The sequence below is a fragment of the Oncorhynchus mykiss genome, chromosome 17, assembly GCF_057628025.1.
Source record: "Oncorhynchus mykiss isolate SJ-2025 chromosome 17, ASM5762802v1, whole genome shotgun sequence".
Lineage (NCBI taxonomy): Eukaryota > Metazoa > Chordata > Actinopteri > Salmoniformes > Salmonidae > Oncorhynchus > Oncorhynchus mykiss.
This window is the reverse complement of record NC_143038.1, coordinates 18624651-18638998: the sequence shown is the minus strand read 5'-3', so window position 1 is coordinate 18638998 and position 14348 is coordinate 18624651. Positions and strand designations below refer to the sequence as shown.

Sequence of the window (14348 nt, the reverse complement as noted above, 5' to 3'; positions counted from 1 at the left end):
TAATTTTAAATAATATTTGTTTTATTTATATATATATAAGACATAAGCCTACATATCTAATACATAAATGTAATAATTCTTATATATAACAACATTTATTTTGTTACTATTAGGGTACTTGTTGCTAATAATGGCGCTGGGAGCGGAGAGCCTTCGGCTATATACTCTATTCAAACGTGATTTACATCTGTTAACATGATTGTTAGTCCCGCTTCTTCTGAAAAATAAGGTGGTTTATTGGACCTTAGAATGACTTTGTTCTGTTTACTGATTGACTGGGTCAGCGGAGAGACAATGACCTTAACCAATCAACTATCCCATACACAACAACTAGGATGGGTTTCTAAAATGACTTGGATTGTGCCATTTTTAAACACAATTGCATTTACAATTGTTATTTGTTGCACAATGACTGGGTTCAGGGCCAGCCCTCCCACTAGGCTAGATTAGGTATGACGGCACTTGTATCTGTTCCTCCGACTTTTAGGTGAGAAAAGAATTGGCCCAAGTTCAAACCGATTGCCAACCCTTGCTGTACATAATTTAGCGGGGAGGGGGATGGCAGGTTTTTTTGTCTCGTCCAGGGCCGGCCCTAACTGGGCTAACAAAAACACATGCTTGATCCAGTACCAGCTTTTTGAGAAGCTGCTCTTGCGCTCTCTGACAGGTGATAGGCTATTCCACTTCTCAAATTAGGCTCTGAATGCTAACAAAAATATACACAGGCCAATTTAATTTGACAGAATTATGCAAATTAACCTCTCTGCGCACGGAACCCGCTAGCGGGCTGAAATTCCACAACATTTGGTGATCGCTACATAAATAGTTATATTAAACATTCATGAAAATACAGTGTCTCCCATGTATCGAAAGCCTAGAATCTTGATAATCCAACTGCGTTGTCAGGTTTAAAAAATGATTTACTGCTAAAGAATACAATGCGATTATCTGAGGATAGAGCCCCATAAAAAAACTATTTCAACCAGCACAGGAGTAATAAAATCACAAACTGCATTAAAATAAAATCAGTTTTTATAGCCTAACACAAAACATTTTGTGAACCGCTTGTGTCGTGAATTCCGTCTCATTCCCTTTTCGACGACACATTCCAGGGTAAATACCCACACAGAACGTGACTTTTCCAGTCATGTTTGGTTTCATTGCAATCAACTGGTTTGTTTGTAACACAACCAAATGTGATGGGCCATTTCGCGGGACGTATTGACTCAAAGAAACCGATTTGAAGACAACAAGTAATGACATCACTGTGCACCAATGATATGACCACTGTTTTGTTGATTGACTGTATTTTAACCCAATGACCACTGATCGTCTTGAAATCTAGCTGGGTAGATAGCCAATGAGCTGAGGTAAACGGCAATATGCATTGGTTATGTGTTGGTCTTGTAGTCCATGTAGTAAACTCCAGCGTAATTAGAGTCATTCGCTATTGAAGTTTTCTACCGGAAGGAGCTACGCATATTACGCACAGCATTGTTTGGTAAACGCGCAGATTCAGCTGATTATATATCAATCATTATGGCGACTAAGTGAGGGAAAGCTAAGTCTAAGTCTAGATATACAGATGTACATACAATTTTAGAAGAAATTGATCGGAAAAGTGAGACAGAGATGGTTGTAGGACGATTCATTTAGTGATTCCCAAGTGGAGGAATATTGTTTGAATGGAGAGGACAAGTTTTGGACTGGTAAGTTCTTCTCATGCTAATGCCCTTGTTTGAAATTAATAATCTAAAATATTATTTGTGATTTTTTTTAAATTTTACAAGCAATATATAAAAATGTAATGTAATGAAATGTGAGATGCGTGTGTCTGCCGCCCCACCCCAACCCACATGAAATAGCCTATTTGAGGCTGTTGAGGGGAGGGCAGGCCCACAACAATGGCCAAAGTGAAATGGAGACAGTAGATACAGCTGGTCTGTTGTAATATAATAAAGACAGTAGATCTAGCCGGTCTGTCATAATATAATAGAGACAGTAGATCTAGCTGAAATGTCATAATATAAAAGAGACAGTAGATCTAGCAGGTCTATAATAATATATTCAACCTTATGTTCCCTGTTCTCTCTCTCTATATATATAGAGACTGCTATGGCACCTGGCATCAGCTGCACACTATTGTGTAGAGCTTTGGCAAAGTGGGTGGGGTTATATCCTTCGTGTGTGGCCCTGTCCGGGGGTCTCATCGGATGGGGCCACAGTGTCTCCTGACCCCTCCTGTCTCAGCCTCCAGTATTTATGCTGCAGTAGTTTATGTGTCGGGGGTCTAGGGTCAGTTTGTTATATCTGGAGTACTTCTTCTGTCTTATCCAGTGTCCTGTGTGAATTTAAGTATGCTCTCTCTAATTCTCTCTTTCTCTCGGAGGAGGACCTGTGCCCCAGGACTACCTGGCATGATGACTTCTTGCTGTCCCCAGTCCACCTGGCCTTGCTGCTGTTCCAGTTTCAACTGTTCTGCCTGCGGCTATGGAACCCTAACCTGTTCATATTTACTCTTGAGGTGCTGTCCTGTTGCATCCTCTACAACTACTGTGATTATTATTATTTGACCCCGCTGGTCATCTATGAACGTTTGAAAATCTCGGACATGTTCTGTTATAATCTCCACACGGCACAGCCAGAAGAGGACTGGCCACACCTCATAGCCTGGTTCCTCTCTAGGTTTCTTCCTAGGTTTTGGCCTTTCTAGGGAGTTTTTCCTAGCCACCGTGCTTCTACACCTTCATTGCTTGCTGTTTGGGGTTTTAGGATGGGTTTCTGTACAGCACTTTGAGATATTAGCTGATGTACGAAGGGCTATATAAATACATTTGATTTGATAGAGGACTGATGGTCTTCCAAATATTGAAATTGTGTAAATAGTTACCCATGTTATTTTGTAAATGTATATATATATATATATTTTCATATTTTTTTCTAAATTTCTTTGGGTGGGGGTGTGCATTTCGGCGCCCATTGACCCAGCTACTATACCAGCCGGAGGCGCCCCAGCCACCAGCTCATAGCCATTGCTGACTTTCTCTAGAAGTTCACTCCCTCTATCATTGGTAGTTTTGGTGATGTGTGTGTTTCTATGGGATTCACATTAATAAAAATGATTCTGACAATTCAATTATTGTATAGTTTTTTCTGTTTGTCTGTGACGACGACGTTCAGTGATTAATGCAGTAGCTTAACCTAGCCTGTTAATGTTAGCTAGTTACAAGTGAAAAATATCTCAGCTAAAAGTAAACTATAGAGATTTGCAACAAAATGTGCTACCATGTCTAAGAGACAAAAAATGAAGCTAATATGTCAAATTTGAGAAATTAGAAAACAGGCACAATCTCTAAGCCAAAGAAAATCACTGCTGAAATGTATCAATGCAGCAATGTCCATCAGCCAGTGTGGAGAACGACAACCCCCAGAGGACAGGCCGTTCATTTGCCGAGATGGACGAGTCCCTGTTAGCTGGTACTAGCAGCGGTGTGCTTGAGATACCCGGATGTATTGTGATGTACTGAACAAGACTGGTTACTCGAATCAATGCCTCTGTCTCGTCTTTTAACATTGAAACATGTCGGATAACTAACCATGCTTTCCGCAAATTTGAGTCACCTGTTCTGGTTTACCAAACAAATGCTTATTTGATAAAAATTTCGCCGGAATTGGCATTAGCTAGAGTGAGTTTGCTAGTTTGCTAGCTTCCGTGTTGTTAGCACCGGTTAGACATGGCAGCGAAAATTCCCCGTCCCGCCATTATGAAGCTCAGCGGGGATTGGAGCACGAACTGGGATACGTTTAGAGGTGAATGGGAGGACTATGCGCTAGCAACGGGACTTCTGGAAAAGGACGATGAGGTAGTGGCTGCCACCTTGAGGACTATAATGGGAACTGAATGCCGACACGTATACAAACACAACCTGAACCTAACAGCAGCTCAGCAAGGTAACGCTGCAGCTATTCTTGATGCTCTTGAACATTACTTTAAGCCAGCAAAGAACGTCATCTACGAGCGTTATGTTTTCGGTTGTTGCAAACAGGGTGACGGGGAGTCCATTGACAGCTTTGTCACTAGGTTAAGGGAAAAGGCAGCTACATGTGACTAGGGTGCTTTAAGAGATTAACTGATCAGAGATAAGATTGTGCTTGGCATAACTGATGAGGGCACCCGCAGACGTTTGCAGAGAGAACGTGACCTGACGCTGGTCTTGTCAGTGGAGACATGCCATGCAGCAGAGCTTACTGATATACGGATAAGGTCCATGGAGCTAGAAAGGCAACATATGGACAATGTCAATGATACAGTCAGGCAGCCAGTAAAGAAATTCCCCTTTGCCACAGCGAATGCTAATACTACAGCCAACTCTGCATTAGACAACCCCAATACATGCCGATATTGTGGTATTTCTGATGGACGAGGAAAAGAACACTGCCCAGCTTATGGAAAAATATGCAAATCCTGTGGTACAGCTAATCACTTCGCAAGGGTCTGCATGAAAAGCAAGAGAAAGGAGGGTAAAGTGCACTCCATGGAAACAAACACAGATGAAGGGAACGACAGCACAGAGGATGTATATGCTAGCGAGTGCATATGGGCAGTGAGGGGAAAAGGACAAAAGTGGTTTGTCACTCTGCTACTTCATAATAAACCACAGCAATGCCTGCTAGATTCAGGGGGCACATGCAACGTTATGAGCCTTAAAGACAAAAGGAGGCTCGCGCCCAGAGACAAACTCACATAGAGTAGCACCAATCTGAAACTGTATTCAGGCCAGTTCATGACCTCTTTAGGCCTGTTTGTGACAGAGTGTGTTTTACGTGGCCAAAAGCACACCCTTGAGTTTGAAATAGTTGAGGCTAGTCAACAGCCATTACTGACATTCTCGTAGTGGGCTGTGGGGACAGTGATGAGGAGGCAGAATGTGACCATGACACCAAGCTGTTGGCCCTGATGGTCAGATGCAGACAGGTCAAACTAAGGATAAGCATAAAAAAGCTTCAGTTTAAAGTGCCAGAGGTCTGCTTTCATGGGCACATCTTGTCCTCCACCAGATTGAAGGCGGATCCTGAAAAAGTGAAGGCTGTCTTGGAAATGCCCCACCCATCTGACGTGAAGGGAGTGCAGCACTTCATCTGATTCGTCACCTACATGGCCAAATTCCTACCGCGGCTCTCTGAAGTGTGTGAGCCACTAAGGAGGCTCAATGACAAGGACACTATCTGGCATTGGCTCCCAAAACATGACGCAGCGGTGAGGGAAATAAAACAACTGCTCATCCAGACACCTGTACTGCCATACCACAATGTGTCAAAACCTGTCACGATTCAGAGTGACTCAAGCCAGTATGGACTTGGCTGTTGCCTCATGCAGGAGGGCCAGCCTGTGGCATTCGCCTCTAGGGCACTCACCCCAACAGAGCAGAACTATGCCCAGATAGAGAAGGAGTGCCTCAGCATTGTGTTTGCATGCCAACGCTTCCACCACTACCTGTACATCAAAAGCCCCTTATTGCTATATTCAGCAAGCCTCTTCTGAATGCCACAAAACGACTGCAGAGCATGCTACTGGCCCTACAAAACTACAACCTCAAGGTGGTGTATAAGCCAGGGCTAGAGATGTATGTGAGTGACACGCTCAAGCTGCATCAGGCACTCACACACGCTCCATGCACAACTCCAGGCATTGAGGTCTGCGATTCTGATGGGCTGGCCCGACTGCAAGGAAGAAACTGCTTTAGCCTTCAGAGAATATTGGCCAGTGTTCAAAACTGAGTAATATTCAAGTGTCAGGGAGTCGTTATTCCCCGGTCTCTGCGCCCTGAGATGTTGGCACTCGTGCACTCAAGTCACATAGGAGGTGAGGCATGTTACAGACAAGCACGTGACACACTGTATTGGCCAGGAATGCAGAGTGAATTCAAAGACTATGTCAGTAAATGCACAATCTGCAATGAATATGCCATTGAGAAACAGAGAGAGACGATGATGTCCCACGAGCTACCGATGCGCCCCTGGCAGATAGTAAGTCTAGATCTCTTCCAGCACAGTGGCAAAGACTTTCTGCTGGTAGTCGATCATTACTCAGACTTTTGGGAGATTGACCTCCTCCCCGACCTCTCAGCAGAGACAACGATCAAACGCTGCAAGGCTCAGTTTGCCCGCTATGGCCAGCCAGAAAGGATAATTTCATACAATGGACCCCAATTCTCCGGAGTTGAGTTCCGAAAATGTGCTGCAGGATGGGAATTCATGACACCCAAAAGCTAATGGGAAGGCGGAGTCCGCAGTAAAAATCGCAAAGAACCTCTGCAAAATAGCTCTGCGAGAGGGCAAAGATGCCTGGAAAGCAATCCTGCAGTGGCGCAATACCCCGACAGAAGGCATGGATAGCAGCCCGGCTCGGATCCTGTGTACAGAAAGTGGCACCACGCTCCTACTTTGTCGAAGTGAATGGATCACTGTACCGTCGTAACAGGGTTGACCTTCGGATTGCTGAGCCAACACCTACTCAGAACCCTGATGGTCAAAGGGGTCGCATGACAAAAGACGGAACACCAGAAAGTCACATGGGGCCTGAGGCACTGGGTGAAGAGCCATGGGATCAGAAGTTGGCCGCTCCCTCGCCCATCAATACTCCCCTTAGACAGTCAGGTGACACGCCTGTGCGGGAACCCGCAGTCCTCGCAGGCAAACCCCCTGTCTTTTCACGCTGCGGGCGTCTGACCCAGCCACCAAAAATACTTAATCTGTAGGTTTTCCATCAGGGATTGTTGACAGACAGAGATAAAAGTGAAGAGAATATCAAAATGTGTTGTTGTTACCTGAGAAAAAAAATACAAATACACACAGGTCAATTTAATTTCACTAAAATATGCAAATTAACATCCCTAATCTTAGTACCTACAATCAAAAATGTTAGCTAATTTGGTCAGTAGCCAGTAGGGCTAGCTAGCTAGGCTTGATAAGGGGAAAAAGCTAACTGGTAGCCTAGCTAACAAATAGCTAACTAACTAGTAACTTGGCTAGGTTGCTAGTTCCAGTTAGTTTTCTCATCGTGGATTAAGCAGGTAGAGTTTTCACAACCTTGTGGTATAGTTATGTGAAATTACAATATTTTCTTGCAATAGACACCATTTTGATTCATGATTTATGCATTGAAAGTTTGAAATGGATCACAGACCAACACTCTACCACCATGTCGGGTCTGGACTGTGAGGGACTGCCACTTACGACCCAATCTGCATCCATCCGTCCATAATAACAAACAGGGCAGGCAGGGGTTTTGAGGGTGTGCAACTTTTATTTTCTGTTAATTTTTATTTATTTTTATTCGCAAAGATTGGCCACATTTGCATCTTTCTTGTGATTGAAGCTCTGGGTTTGCTGCGCAAATCAAATACTCCTCTTATGGGTCTTCAAAAAGGTTATACTTAGCACCAAAACAAGTTTCCCTACAGGGACAAATCAATTAAAGATTGGATTATTATTCTGTTTTGTAAATATTGCAAGCGATTTGTATGTGGAAAATGCTCAAAGAAAGTTTAGCAGATTTGTGTTGACTGATTAGGATTAGAGTGGTTGCCAAAGGTGGCATCACAGGTTCAAAAGGGGTGGGTCCAAATTTTGACGCGTCTTTTCTGGGGCCTGGAGTTTTTCCTGATCTCATGACCTGGTCAGGTAAAACTCTCGGTCCTATTGATAGGCTATGACAAAATATTATTATTATTATTATACATAGCTTCCTTTTTCATCAGTGCTATGACTATAAGACTGGGGGGTTTTCTTTTCGGGTCATGTGAATTGGAAACACTCCTGGCCTAAGGTGGATCAAACCCTTTTAAACTACCACAAACTTTGTTCTTTTTCATTTCAACTTCAATGGACAACATACTCTGTAGCGTAGCGAACTACAATAGCAGGGCTGAGCGTTATGCAAAGAATGGTTACAATGTCTTTAAATATGAATTTCACTTTATAAACAAACAATGTTAAGCATGTGACATTTTTTAAAGACAGACATGTTTCAATGTAGAAAAGTATTTTACACTGTACACAGTAGACTTTGTAACAATGTTTTTTTTTAATGTTTCATAAAACCTATTCTTTCATAATCTGACCTAGTGTTCTTCTGTAATTATTCATTATTTTAAGTCTTACCCCAGTGTTCTTTTCACCTCATTTAACACCTGATTTACTTAACGAAAGGCACATCTCAATAGGTCCAGGTATCCTCGTGATCTGGCACAAGTGGGGGGTGAGCCTTTCCTCTTTTGTTCTCTATTGCGCTTCTATTGTTGAATTTGTAGTTTTTTTTTTGTTACCAGAAACATTTGTGAATAATCACCAGCAGTGGAAATAAAATAAATTACAACATTACTGGACCAACAAACTGGTTGACTAACCTTTTCAGGAACTTCTGTATCTCTTGGCCTTGGGTAGCAGCAGCAGATCGTTTAATCTTTCTGTGCCAAACACATATATTCAGTGAGTCTAAATTATTATTGTTAGCTGCCGGCTCATCAATCTAGCTAGCTAATGTTAACTGAAGATAACGTTAGTAGTTTTGTTGGTTTTAGAGGAAGACCAACCTATAGCTATCAGCTACAGCTAAACTGATTTTATTAACACACACCTTGTTTTCCAGGAACATTTGTGTTCACTCTCTCGTGAGGCAGGCAACCAGGCAGGCAGGAAAGGAGTGTTGTCAGTAGTTACCAAAGCCACAAAGTCAAAATTGTCTATATCGGTACAATTAGGCTCTGTAGCAGTCTGTAGCTAGTGACTGACAATTGACTGTGACTGGCAAGTGAATCTACTTGTTGCAGCGAGTGTGTGGGTTACCACGTGTAATCTCAGGGACAGGGTTGTATTCACTAGACACAGAGGCACACGGGCGAAAATTGGGGGGGAAGTACTATGTCAACTTGTCCAATAAGAAAAAACTACTTTCTTTTGTTGCAAAACATTTATAGGTTTTTCTATGACGTGAACTAATTAATATATCTATACCATATTTTTTTGAATGGAAATATTGGTGGGGCAAACTCAGTCAAAAAAGAGAATATACATCGAAACCACGACACTACACACTGAATGCACCATAATTGTAACGTGTGTGCTGGGAGTCGGGAAGCAAGTTCAGGGAGTGAATAATTTAATAAATGAACGAAACATAATACGAAACAAGAAACACAAACAACGCACAGACATGAAACTGAAACAGAAACAATAATGCTTGGGGAAGGAATCAAAGGGAGTGACATAAATAGGGCAGATGATCAAGGAGGTGATGGAGTCCAGGTGAGTGTCATTAAGTGTTGATGTGCATAACACTGTGTGCAATAATCAGCAGCCTAGTGACCTAGAGGCCAGAGAGGGAGCACACGTGACAGTCCCCCCTCACGACGCCGACCAAAATGACGATCCCGGGATCAGGAGCAGACCGGTCACCTCTGGTGAGGTGTGGGAACCTGTCAATCCGGCTGAGGCATGGGAGCATGGCAACCCAGAGCGCCGGAGAGAGAACATACGTGACAGTACCCCCCTCCCTGGCACGTTGGTCCAGCAGCAGGACACCAACCAAAGGGACAATCCCGGGGATCAGGAGCGAACTGGTCATCTCCGCAGAGGCGCAGGAACCTGACAAACCGGCTGAGGTGTGAAAGCCTGATGAGCTGGCTGAGACCTCCCCGGTTGCTTCGGTCGAGGCACGGGAACCTGTTCACCCAGCTGAGGCATGTGAGCCTATCGATCCCGCTAAGGTATGGAAACCTGTCGAGCCAGCTGAGGCAGGGAATCCCGTCAAACCCGCCGAGGCATGGGAACCCGTCGAACCCGTAGAGGCATGGGAACCATGTCAAGCCAGCTGAGGCACGAGAGTCTGACAAAACCGGCTGAGGCCTTTCTGGTAGCTGTGGTACTGACACCCAGACCCGACATTACCTTCAACATAACAACAAAAAAACACCCCCTGATGTTTCCCTTTGATGAGGCGTTATTCTGCTGGGATTTGGGAAGCAAGTTCAGGGAGTGAAAAATGTAATAAATAAACGAAACATAATACGAAACAAGAAACACAAACAACGCATAGACATGAAACTGAAACAGAAACAATAATGACTGGGGAAGGAACCAAAGGGAGTGACATAAATAGGGCAGATAATCAAGGAGGTGATGGAGTCCAGGTGAGTGTCATTGGGCGCTGATGCGTGTGACGCTTTGCGCAATAATAAGCAACCTGGTGACCTAGAGGCCGGAGAGGGAGCACACGTCACAATAACCAACCCCATAATAATTTTGAGCAACACACACACAAATGTTATAACATTTGCGCTATGATCAGTTTTTGGGCTACTTCCCATATTTTGTATTTATTGCATGGAAAACCATGGTAGTTGAGTTTATTTATTAAGTTTATTTGACTTCAGAATCAGTTTCAGCATCAGTCTACAGCATTGCTAATCACAGTGCCATCCGTTTTGTCATCAAAGCCCCATATACCACCCACCACTACGACCTGTATGCTGTCATCAGCTGGCCCTCGCTACATATTCGTCGCCAGACCCACTGGCTCCAGGTCATCTACAAGTCTTTGCTAGGTAAAGCTCCGCCTTATCTCAGCTCACTGGTCACCATAACAACACCCACCCGTAGCACGTGCTCCAGCAGGTATATCTCACTGGTCATCCCCAAAGCCAACACCTCTTTGGGCATCTTTCCTTCCAGTTCTCTGCTGCCAATGACTGGAACGAATTGCAAAAATCGCTGAAGTTGGAGACTTATATCCCCCTCACAAACTTTAAGCATCAGCTATCTGAGCAGCTTACCGATCGCTGCAGCTGTACTCATCCCATCTGTAAATAGCCCATCCAACTACCTACCTCATTCCCATATTGTTTTTATTTACTTTTTTTGTTATTTTGCACACCAGTATTTCTACTTGCACATCATCATTGGCACATCTATCAAGCCAGTGTTAATTTGCTAACTTGTAATTACTTCGCTACTATGGCCTATTTATTGCCTTACACATCCTTACGCCATTTGCACACACTGTATATCAACTTTTTCTATTGTGTTATTGACTGTACGTTTGTTTATTCCTTTGTAACTCTGTGTTGTTGTTTGTGTTTGCTTTGCTTTATGTTGGCCAGGTCACAGTTGTAAACAAAAACCTGCTCTCAACTGGCCTACCTGGTTAAATAAAGGTGAAATACAATTTTAAAAAATGGTTAAGAGTGTTGGGATGCAGCCCATACATGTTCTTAGTGCAGTTGCATTAACACGATTCTCTGGATAAGAATAAAGCAACAGTCTATGAAGCTAGTCCCTTCTTTCATCCATTGCATAGCTACAGTTCCATTGGGTTATTACAGTCTGAAGTCAAACAAGCTAAATCAACATTTATGGAGACAGACATAGTTTCTGTAACACCCAACAAAATTAAGTTATGATTTATTCCAAAACGAACTAACTTATTATGAAATTCATATCAATTTACTATTCATATTCTGGTCAAAACAGAAGAAAAACACTGCAAATTGCCTAGAACTGCCCTAGGACCATGCCTCAGGAATACCTGACATGATGACTCCTTGCTGTCCCCAGTCCACCTGACTGTGCTGCTGCTCCAGTTTCAACTGTTCTGCCTTATTATTATTCGACCATGCTGGTCATTTATGAACATTTGAACATCTTGACCATGTTCTGTTATAATCTCCACCCGGCACAGCCAGAAGAGGACTGGCCACCCCACATAGCCTGGTTCCTCTCTAGGTTTCTTCCTAGGTTTTGGCCTTTCTAGGGAGTTTTTCCTAGCCACCGTGCTTCTACACCTGCATTGCTTGCTGTTTGGGGTTTTAGGCTGGGTTTCTGTACAGCACTTTGAGATATCAGCTGATGTACGAAGGGCTATATAAATACATTTGATTTGATTTGATTTGCAAATACCGCTGGAACATTTGGTTGGTTATTCTGTTTATGTTATTTTTCGACAACACAGCCCTCAAAACAAATAAGGGGGAGAAAAATATATTAATTCAAAAATAACAAATCATAGTTGTTATGCTGGAAAGTGGATGGTTGATGTTAATTCTTCCCTGTTCTTGTTGTTTCTTCATTGAACAAAGAGACAAGATGTAGTTTATACCAAAACCTAGCCTGTGGTTAATAACCAATTAGAATTTGTTGCAGTAAAATTGGCCGAATACAAAGGATCCCGTTTCAGGCTTTATTAATGTGTAGATAGTTTGGACCAATGAGAACTTGCCACGTGTAGCTATGAGTCCAAACTGGAACCCCTACACAGATTCTAAACAGATGCTGAACTGAAAAACAACTAGTTGCATTGATCTCTAGTTCTCTGCGTTATAAATGTATCTTTGAGTATTATTACAGAAGGTTTAGGCCTACTGTAGACATGAGCAACATTTTTCTATTTCAATCTTCTGAATATGCTCCTTCTGCATTGGATCTGGAAATTTCAACTCCCTACTTGCAGTAAATATCATATTTTAACTTAGCCCCCAGTTTAGTGTGAGCCAGGTGCTTCTCAAACTTCTCGTCCATCTGTTTACTTTGGGCTTCACTTAGATGGTTCTTCCAATCTCCAACTTCACCTAGGCAGAAAGGCAGGGGGACAAATCAAAGGCGAAGATCAACTTTATTGGACCTGTGAAAACATCAACAACTGACATCACCAATATCCTTGTATATTCATTTTAAATGTTTTAAACAGCCTTTACTACAACCCTTTTCAGTTGTTGTTTGTTTTGGGTGGTTTCAGTCTCCTCTTCACCAATTGAAATGTTTCCTTGATATTACTAAGGGTGTCCAAAGGGGTTGATTTTGGCCCTGACTTTTCTATAAATACAAACAACATTGGTTGGTCTGTAGGTAATTGTAACTTCCACTTGTATGCAGATTATTCGGTTGTGCATTCTGTTGACAAGGCTGTCTTGGAGCTACAATCTGCCTTTTTGCTTTGCAGAAAGCCCTTGTTAAACTGAAATTGGTACCTGCAGGTAAAACTAAGCATAATAAATAATTTCCAAAAAGCTCTGGTAATTTATGCATTTGTACCTCAGATGGTGCCCACATTTATTGTGTTCCCGCTAACAATATCTGGGTATCTGGATTGACGAGAAGCTACAGAGCCTTGCGAAAGTATTCGGCCCCCTTGAACTTTGCGACCTTTTGCCACATTTCAGGCTTCAAACATAAAGATATAAAACTATTTTTTTGTGAATCAACAACAAGTGGGACACAATCATGAAGTGGAACGACATTTATTGGATATTTCAAACTTTTTTAACAAATCAAAAACTGAAAAACTGGCCGTGTTAATATTAATATTAATGTTAATATTATCTAACGTTTGTAGGGTAACTGTCCTTTACGCAGTTGCTCCAGGGAATAAATGATTTGGAACTGCCTTCGTTAGAAGGCGATTCCGCGGAGCAAAACGCGTGCAGCCAGCCCCCATCACACTATTGTCGACGTAAATCCAATAATAAAATCCATAAGAATATTTATACATTAAAAACAAAAAGTGTGCAGCCTATATTAAAAGCTATTTTTGTGTTTACAGCTGACAGACCGCCAAGAAGGATCATGGCTGCATTATGGACAAGGGATGAGTAGAAAAAACTATATTTCTTGGAAATTGTTTTCGTACAGGTTTATGTAGAGTATAAGCATCCTGCTCTGCTAACCACTCATTCGCTTGAGCAGCCCTTAACCAGCTACCTGTTTCTCCGGCTATAGCTATCTGTAAATGATTCTTACCCCCATAAGACCCAGGTTTAGAGGGGGTATAATAAATGTTTTTCAACATCTGCTCCGCCATCCTTCTTGCCTCTCTGAGGTACAATAACATTAATGAGCCACTTTCAAATAACGACAATATTTCATTTTCATTTTGAATTTTTATTTTTGCAAACATCAAGTATTACGTATACAGACAATTCAGGATTCGTTGCAGGATACTTGTCCCTGTTTTCTCAACGATCCAGGCATGCAACACCTTGTATATTTGGTTTAGATTTACAGGCTTGTATTCGCTGAATTTTTAAAACACACATCCGCTATATAAGTATATAAACAACAAATATGATACATGTTACAATTAAACGGTGTTTCAAACAAATGAAGTAAAATCTTAGACAAGGTTGTTTCTAGTTCTTCAGAATCATCCACAAGACGGGATACCAGTTGTGTCCATTGTAGACTCTTGCCCATATGTTGTACATGATTTGCTCCATTTTTAGCACACGCTCTAAATTAGCACAGGTATTGTGTGTTGTGTAGAACGATACATTGTTCACTTTATTTTCAATAATTTG

The 14348-nt window shown here is 42.2% G+C and overlaps 1 protein-coding gene across 1 annotated transcript in view; it reads right to left on the bottom strand.

Annotated features, from left to right (window-relative positions):
• Nucleotides 1-11965: 11965 nt before the first annotated feature.
• The window catches only part of LOC110493923 (sulfotransferase 6B1), a 40399-nt gene continuing 38016 nt past the window's right edge, over nucleotides 11966-14348 (bottom strand). Inside the window, 1 exon segment of the mRNA XM_036949910.2 lies at nucleotides 11966-12623. Within this exon segment, the coding sequence (XP_036805805.2) occupies nucleotides 12496-12623 (128 nt within the window). The 3' untranslated portion in view covers nucleotides 11966-12495.